Source organism: Leopardus geoffroyi, chromosome D3 (assembly GCF_018350155.1).
Source record: "Leopardus geoffroyi isolate Oge1 chromosome D3, O.geoffroyi_Oge1_pat1.0, whole genome shotgun sequence".
Lineage (NCBI taxonomy): Eukaryota > Metazoa > Chordata > Mammalia > Carnivora > Felidae > Leopardus > Leopardus geoffroyi.
In genome coordinates this window covers 89,990,946-90,000,508 of record NC_059339.1, presented here as the reverse complement: position 1 = coordinate 90,000,508, position 9,563 = coordinate 89,990,946, and the positions used below count along the sequence as shown (strand labels likewise).

The window sequence follows — 9,563 nt, the reverse complement described above, 5'->3', positions numbered from 1 at the left end:
ATAACCTAGAGAGAAAAAAATAAGTACAAATTAAAGTCAATAACAAACCAACAGATAATGCACAAAGCAGAAAAAATTTTTAAATAAAAATTAAAAAAATAAAGGGACAGTTAAAAGTAAGGAAACCGTGGTCTACTCTTACCAGTACATAATTTGACTCCATTGCCAAAAATACTTTTAATCTCAAGTTTACCATCTGTACAATGGGGATAATAAACATGAGATGAACAATATCATGACACTATGAGATCAACAAATGAAGTGAATGTTAACAAACAACACCACCGCATAAATACCATTTATTATGGACAGGATCACATACCCTATTACATGTGTAGATACACACAGAGACAGAGAGACGTAAATTTAAACAGATTTAACGAAACATGGGGTCTAGAAGCCACCCAGATTTCAAGTTGTGTTTTTAGTAGTCGAAGGTAGGAATCACTAATTTAGGGAAATATGTGTTTCACTTATTTCTAAACACATGTTCCCAACAAACATGATTAACTTCTGCAGAGAGATGCTCTATTACTTCTTCTCTCCCCACTAACCCTTGTCAGCTCCACAGCACATGCTCATGTGAACTACCCAGTAAGTGCTGAATAAAAATACAACCTATACTCTATAAAACCCCACTTGAGATCACATTCACATGTCAGAAAAACGTTAAGAAACTTATTGTTCAAAAACTCCTCCTCTTAAAAGTGAAAGTAAAATAAAAGACTTCTAAATAAAGTGATCAACAACAGGTTCTTAAAACAAGAAGCGCAAAGCAATACATTTTCGAAATTTTTACCATGTCGGGGGCACATATATAAACCATGGGTAAACAAAACTTAAATCCTGAACTCTGAACCCTAGCTACCTGATAGGAATTAGACGTCTAACACATTCAGCTACTTTTGTCAAACTGACTTACATCCGTAATATACCTTAGCTAAGATTTGCCGATGAAATGGAGACAATTATCTTAAAACCGAGCTTAACGAGTCAAAGAAAATCACTGTAGGTGCAAACAACTGGAATAAAAGTTTTAAAAGGCAGTCTTTGTTAAGGGGGTAGCTAACGCACAACTCTTCAGCCAAGCCTTAGTAAAAGTACACGAGATACCTATCTGATGAGCGTCTACAATCTTCTAGAAAGGCAGACATGAAAAACCAATTACAAAGAATCTAATGTGCTCAATTCAACAAAACGCGCAGTTTACTATTTCCATCAATTTCGCTATAAAATGTGAGGGTTTTTTTTTTTTTTTTCAAGAAAAGCAAGAGTTACTAGGACAAAAGAATACAACATTGTGAGTATTAATTTCATTTTTAAAATGTCTGCTCCATTGTTTTTATATATTAGTCAGTCAGAACTATTTGAAAAGCAGTTTATTTTCTTGCAATTCAGGTAACGAAAAGGTTATTCATAAAATTCTAAAAGCCAGAGATGAAGATCCTAAGTACTGCAGAAAAGAAAACACAGTGCAGGGCCTTCTGTTTGTGACAAAATTATAGAGTTAATGTTCCTGAAAGATCACTTCAACTTTTAAAGCATGATTTTTTTAAAAGGTAAAATTTATAGCAATTAAAGCTAATGAAGAAATGCAGCATGGGCTGCTTATGTTCAGGAACTAATAGGTCCACTGAGCATTTCCAGGATTATTTAGCCATCAATGATAATGAATTGACATTGTCACCAGTGTTAATGTACCAATGCTACTGCCACTAACCTGACGGCCAATTCTTGCTTTTTATCATGATTCTCACTTTAGTTTTTAACCTACCTACTGCCCTATCCATTTGAAATACAGGAAATACAGAACGCCCTACAATACTTTTTCTTTCCCCTGAGAGGGTTCTAACTCGTTAGACCTAACTCATCGAAACTGCTCGTTTCAACTCCACAGACAAACACTTCTTGGGTTTACTACAATTCTTCAGAACTTTCAGCGTCACCGTGACAATATGTACCCTAGAAAAGTTATTGTTCTATAACTTTTAAATCAAATTTCACTTACAAAAAATTAAGACAACTATTATTTCAAAGCGAAATAAAGTTCAATGACTACCATCATTCTCAAAGACACAGTTTTGGAATCTAGATTGCCGCTCCCGTGCATACATTCAGACCTCTGTGGCATCAGCACACAACTCAATGTATCTCTATGTATTTATAACTCTTCATCCTGGGAATCGAGCAAATAGACGAGTGTCACATGTCAGTGGTTTGCGGTAACAAGCAATGAGCCAAGTGGGTTTAAAAAGGACAATCAAAGCCAACCAATCCTGTACTGCTTTTGATGCTACTTAGGTCAGAAACTAGTCTCCAAAAAAGTTTCTTCTCTTTCCCAAGACTTAGTAACCCTAATAAAAATTAAAAAAAAAAAAAAAAAAAATGGAGGAATTAGATTTCTAATAACAGAGCACGCAAAAACTGCCCAATTATTTTGAAGATCTGAGGAAGAAACTGCTTAGTGCCATCTAATAGCAAATTCTCATTGGAGTCAGGGCCTTCCTCTTTCCTACAACTCATACGGTAAAAACAATAAATGAGGTATCTCTTAAAATTCCAAGACCTAGAGCAATTAAAATGAACCATTTGGCACTCAACCCTTGCAGCTAAAGCCAGTGGCAACAAAACTCATTCCCCACTGATCTTCAGGGGGCTTGAGGGCAAAGGTTCATCTTCATTTACTTTAGCTGCAAGTTACTGAGCCATCAATTCTGCCAATGAATAAATCACAGACCGTGGTTAATAAAACTGCTTGCAAAGTTATTTGTAAAACTATCTTAAGGGTCAAAAAATGCAACGGCATCCTGGCATGACATGACTGCCCAACAAAAGACAGAGGCTGTTTTTGACTTAAAAGATATTTGCCCACTAAATCTTCCACTAAAAAGGGAAACCTAATATAACATGTGCACAGTGCATAATTTAATTGAGCCTGTAGTATTTAGGGAATCGGCCGTAAGAATTGCACGTTTCTCAGGTTTCACAGAAAGTGTTTTCACAGGATACACATATTAGTTAATTTCTCTAGCATAATAGCATTAAAATATATTTTTAATCAGAGAGAGGGTATTAAAATCCAGCTCTGAATGTCCTATGATATACCATAGATGTCATGGCATTTTAAAACCTTTTAAACATTTCTGCTAAATTAATCAGTTGTGCATTAAGGCATCTCAGTGCTTCCTATTAAACGCAACACATCTGAGTGACAGCTTAACACCGGCAACGATTCTTTAGAGGAAGAGTCATTAACTAAAAATGGCAAACAAGTTTTGGAATAAAGTTACACAAAAACATACATTATACACTGTTTATTTAAGCTTCATCTCTGCAACAATCAGTGACCAGTTGTCTGAAATTAAATCTTTTTCTGCCTTTCTCTTTATGGGATATGTCCGGGATATCTAGCCACTAATGTGATTAAAAATTAAAGCAGTATGGCAAAAGAGAAAAAAAAAAAAAAATACATATACGTTCCTAAAGCTGTATTATGTATTTTTTTTATGTCTTTAAATGGAATTTACAGTTCTCTCTGGCAATGTGAATGAACATCCTATAATTTAGTCAATTTACAGATTACAGGTTCAAATTGACCTTGTAGCCCATAAAATTGCTCATCTGCAGTAGAGGATTAGAAGTGGGAGAAGAATGTCATAACTGTATTTAAGGAATTTACCATAACAATGGAAAGGAGGGTACGCATGCATAATTTTAGCCACTCTTACTCATATCACTTCTGAATTCTGAAACAATGGCTATCCCGCACATGCTGCCTGGCTCACCAAGGCAGAGATGGTTTCAGGTTACTCACCCACAGACATGACACTTGTATTCCCTCATCCCAAGGTGCCTTTTGACATGGTTTCTGGCATCGCCAAGCTGAGCCGTTGCGAAGTGGCATATCTTGCACTTGAATGGTTTTGATCCTAAGTAAATTTAACATAAAATATGATTTGAATTTGAATAACACAGTACTGATAGTTTAAGGAGAGGCCTAGATCTTAAATCACACTTTTCATCCGATTAGAAATTTCTGGCCCCAAAATGGAGTACCTGCTTTCCTTTCTAACTGGAATAGACCCGCATTCCATAATTATTCCACCAAGAAGACTTTAATGTTTCAGTGAGTGTTCCTAACTTTCAATAATAACACTCGTAAGATTTAAAGTCCAACGTGATGCCGCTGAGCAGTGCTAAGTGTATCAGATGGGCTAAGTAATTTTAAATATTTTTCTACCAATTCGCAAAAATATCTTTTGGAGTCGCTCAACATTTAAAATGGAACATTATAAAACACAAATGCATACACAGTAGCTGATATTTTTTTAAGTATATTTATCATCAAATACATTTCTCAGTGGCCATCTTCCTCCTACTTCTGCAGCTTTCAATTTATTCACATTAAGAATGGCATTTCAGATTTTTTTCGGACATTTATCCCAAGTGATTCACTATATTACTATTTTGGTAGCACACAATGTAAGAATACACAATGGATAAGTTATCTGCTTTTATGATCATTTTATAGTCAAAAATCTGTGATGATTCTGCAAACCAGGAAGTACTGACATTTTATTATTGATCTCAAGAACAAATATTTCATCATTAAAAAGCATAGTACCAACAATTTTTTTTAATTGCGTAAAGAAATAAGGTTAGCCTATACTCAAAAATGAGAAAGCAAACTAATTTCAGAGTCAACAAACCCGGTGTTGGTATCAAACAGACTGTAACTGGAACATAGTTAACTAACAGATAATCGGTACCCACGTGAGCAACAGCAACACTCCTTTCAGTGTAACAGGGATATACCATTGTTTTCAATTTTCTAACCGCTAAGTCCTCAAACAAATAAATCAAAATCATAAAAATCACAGCCTAGAATCAGAACAATGTGCTTCCAGATCTTTCGTAGCATGTTTAGTACCTATTTGGTGAAGTATCTCTTCTAATATAGTTAGAATATGAAATATGGGAACTTCAATAAATATACAAAAAGAGCTCAAATAAAAAAATTGCAATAAATCACATCTGATCAATGAACCTTTGTGCAGTGCCCTTGAAAAATATAATCCTCCAAGAATACTTTGTTGAAATTGAAGCACTCAGTAAAAAATTTTAGAGTCTTAAATTTCAATTTAACTCCCAAAAGCTGACAAAAAAAGTGAAGCATTTAATTTTAATCTTCCAACAGAAATAAAAAAGTCAACAGTACCAAGCGCGGGCAGACAAGGTTGAATACTTCACAGCTCAATGACAATGAAGCCAGATCTCTTAATACTTCCACTTGTGCTGTTAGAAGTAGACGTAAAATATATTTAGCACCTGAATGGCTATATCTAGTCAGCTTTATCTGTTTAAATGTCAACAGCAGGTTGAGACCACAGCTCACAGTGATCACACCCTATCAATCACATTAGAAACTACAGTTTATTTAAATGATTCTGATAAAACCAAGCCTAACACTACCTGGAAACATTTCATCTGAAGCAGAATTCTATAAAGGGACACATAAAAGACGGGAGTGAGAAGAACCAATTTACCTGTACTTTAAACTGAAATGCATTCAAGATAATAAGGTACTGAGGAAATTATTAATTAACAATAACATCAGGACTCCAACCGAAGAAAATAAAGCTCTCTCAATATCTGCATTACAGTTTGGGTGAAAGGCTAATTTACAGTATCCTGTGGATTTAAGTTTCCTGGCGTGCCCCCTGCACTGACCCTGTGATGAGTCCCTCCTGAGTCCGCGTGCCTGCCACAGGGGCTGGGCACAGACCCTCCAAGCTTCCTTATGAGGCTCCTCAGTGAAAACCTCTAGTTCCTCCAGGTCTCGGCGCTCACTGCTAGGGTGCTGACAGCACATAAACGAGCTACTCTGCTGACTGCTTTCATGCAGAAATCACTGAGGTCCTGACTATCTTTCACATCTTCTATTCACAGCAGGCTGTGTTAACATCTCCTTTCTATGCCATAAAAATTCCAGGGAACTGGAGATCATACTTTTCTGCATAAGGGGAAAAAAAGTCCTTTTTTCCAATAATGTTTCCAGTTTTAAGCTTGGTATGCACATCCCAAGATGAAGCCAGGCATACTGTTAATAAGGCAAAATTCGTAAAATTATGTATTTCTCCCCTTGTCTTTTTCACAAGTGTATTGTGATTATTATAAACTGTCAATATTACTTTAAATAGTTCCATCCCTGGGAACAGCATTATCCTCACGGGGTTTTTTTCCTTTTAATTTGGCCTCTGAGGGTTTGCCTGTTTAATTTTTTTTAATGTGTATTTTTTTTTAATATGAAATTTATTGTCAAATTGGCTTCCATACAACACCCAGTGCTCATCCCAACAGGTGGCCTCCTCCATACCCATCACACAACCCTCCCTCCCTCCCACCCCCATCAACCCTCAGTTTGTTCTGTTTTTAAGACTCTCTTATGTTTTAGCTCCCTCCCTCTCTAACCTTTTTTTTTTTCCTTCCCCTCCCCCATGGTCTTCTAGTAAGTTTCTCAGGATCCACATAAGAGTGGATGTGCATTTATTCTTGAGAGAGAGAGAGAGACAGACAGACAGACATAATGTGAGCAGGGGAGGGGCAGAGAGAGAAGGAGACCCAGAATCTGAAACAGGCTCCAGGCTCTGAGCCGTCAGCACAGAGCCCGACGCGGGGCTCGAACCCACAAACCGGGAGATCACGACCTGAGCAGAAGTCGGATGCTCAACCGCCTGAGCCACCCAGGCGCCCCTCTGAGGTTTTGAAAGGGAAAAACAAAAGGGGCTCTAGCTTTCTGGCCCCTTACATTCTTTTACCAAAAGAATCCCAAAGGCTTTTAAAACTAAAACTCTCCACCTAGACCTACACGGGCACTCCTCAGCATCAGTCACTGCTAACTGCCAGGCATACGCGGATGTGACGACAGCATGTAAAAAGCGATACTAAAACTTGATACTAAAACTAAAGAATGAAGTACGATGTATAGAACCCATCATCCAATGCTTCGCCACGACGGCCTCCATTCTACAACCCTCCCTACACAGTGAACACTCCCTTCCGCCCTTCATTCCCTCATTCGGTCAATAACACGGGGGGCCAGGTCCGGAAGGGGCCCGCACTGACCAGCGCAGAGACCGGCACTGACCAGTGCGGAGCCCCTGCTCGGGCTATGCTCAGAGTCAACAGACCACCTCACCTCACCACCTCTTCTCGAGCTGATTCAGCTTCTAAACCGCCAGACAGGTACTAAGTGCAACACTAGTGACCAGCTCTAGCCTGAGAATTTTTCAGCGAGCCCACACAACCCTGTATCTCCCTGCACGTGAACATTTCCCAACAGCACAAGTGACCAGTGCACTCAGAGCACCAAATGAAGGGCTTCGGACAGTCTTCTAACTGAATGACACCTGCCACGTTATGACAAAGTAAAGCTCTAGGCAACGGAATAATGCAGGAGAGAAAACGCACCACTGGTTCTGGGCTCCTAATGTACTGGGAAAGGCAACACTGCCCTTCCTGGTCACGCCGATGACTTCACACGAGCAAAGGCACAGGAAAACTCTGGGGTGCTTTCTTCCTACAACTCTGGATAACCAAAACTCATTTATTTCTTAGAGTGCTGCTTTCATCGTGCTAAGGATGGGAAGGAAAGGCTACATGAAGTAGAGAGTAAATCACAAAATATGAAAACAGGGATTGGAAGAGTAAGTCTTTTTCCAGTTAACCATTAATAACAGCCCCTGCATTACTACTTCGCGGACATAAGCAAAGTATCAGAAAAGCAATTCATTTTCAGATGCCCCAAGAAAAAGACCTTGGATTAAAGCTGGGAGAGCAACATCCCCCGAAAAGTGGCTTGCAGAGCTGTAAGCGTGGGACTGGCATTGTGTCCGCAGGAAGAGGGCTCCTCCGTGGTGCCTGGGAACACGATAAAAATGTACTTGCTGATGAGCCCAACACAAGATGTTAAAAAGTACGCTAACTTTTACTAAATGTTAGAATCAATGATGTAACTTATATAAGTAGGGTTACTTTGTCACATATTGATGGTTACCTCACTTTCACATCCACATTAACTTGATTTTAAATGCAATTAATACATATAGTCAAGGAAGACTAATGGACTACATTCCGCACTTAACCTAGTGGACGTTTTCAAATGGCACAAGTGACCAGTGCAAACCTATTTTGCATTGTAAACGACTAAATAAATCTTAATGGATTAAGAATGATCAGCTATCAACACACAAGGGAAATTAAGTGCTGAAATGCCTACATTGATTATTTTAAATTATTAGCCTTACTCTGTTCTTGAATTTGTATGCTTTTAGTGAGCTTTAACACATTTACAAGACTTATTGACTATAATTACAAGAGAATTCAAGTAATGGACACATCAATTATAAGCAACATGTCTTGACCAGACAGTTGCATAAAGAATTCTAAAAAGAGGCCCATTAGCATCTTTTTCTGAGTTTTATTCCGTTTTATCTGCCTTAAGAGGGCATGTTGAGGAAGCACACACCTTCTACACACGTGAACAAGCCTGATTTCTAAAAGCCCTATCGTTTCACCAAGCCAGCTGCACGCACAGTGCTGACAGAGGTATTAGTAATGCCAACAAACAGTATTTGAGTTTACTCCCCGACAACAGCTCCCCTCTAGGAAGAGTCAGCACCAGGAGCACAATGTTTGTATTTACCTAGGTTAATCTGACGCAGGTTGCCCCGGTACTTTCTTCAATGGAAAACTTTTATCTGTCTCTAATCTCCCTAAACTAGCAACGTTTCCCACTCTTTTGTCTTCCTCCTTGTAACCATGCGCTAAGTTTCAAAAACTGCAAGAATTTAAAGTATAGCTTTAATAATAAGCCATTATTTAAAAGTACAGTAAAATAAACCTTACAGTTTTAATGAAAATATGTTCATTGAAATGTGAATTTATTATTCAAATCCACTCATAAATTCAACCATGAAGACAGAACTTGTCTAAGCAGAGCACAATGATTTAGAAAAGCTGTCTATTTAAAATAAAGAATGTATGGCAGGTTTATAGAAACAGTGCAGTGAATTTTTACATAAATTTAGAACAGTGGCTTATGCATTTTTCCACACACACACACACACACACACACAAAGTTTAAAAAAAATTTCCACCCAAAATTAAACATTAAAATGGAACACTACATTTGACAGAGCAGGGACTGAATCAGGTGCTGCCTGCATGAAAACCAAATCCCCACGACATAGCAACTTTGGAAAGTGTTCACTAACTGTGACCCTTGGAAGGAGAATCTTGTTGCCTGGGAGTTACACTTTTCAAAATAAACCATCTGGCAATGAGTAACTTTAAATCCCTAAAATTCCAAGAAAATTTGTATTGTTTCATTCCTCAAAAGCCACTTAATGTGTCCTCTGAAACACACAGTGCCACTTGGTAAGTACCTTGGAAAAACCAAAAGAGGACTCAGAAACAACTGAAAAGCTGTTCAGAGAAGGGAATTTAACAAAGGCATCAGAGGGGCAAGGCTTCTTGATGGAACGAAAAGAAAGCTGTCAAAT

General features: G+C 38.1%; 1 protein-coding gene across 1 annotated transcript in view; it reads right to left on the bottom strand.

Moving 5' to 3' along the window:
- Positions 1-1,212: 1,212 nt before the first annotated feature.
- Positions 1,213-9,563, bottom strand: part of ZNF407 (zinc finger protein 407) — a 41,614-nt gene continuing 33,263 nt past the window's right edge. Inside the window, exon 3 of the mRNA XM_045457306.1 lies at positions 1,213-3,929. Within this exon, the coding sequence (XP_045313262.1) occupies positions 3,811-3,929 (119 nt within the window). The 3' untranslated portion in view covers positions 1,213-3,810. The remainder of the gene's footprint in view (positions 3,930-9,563) is intronic.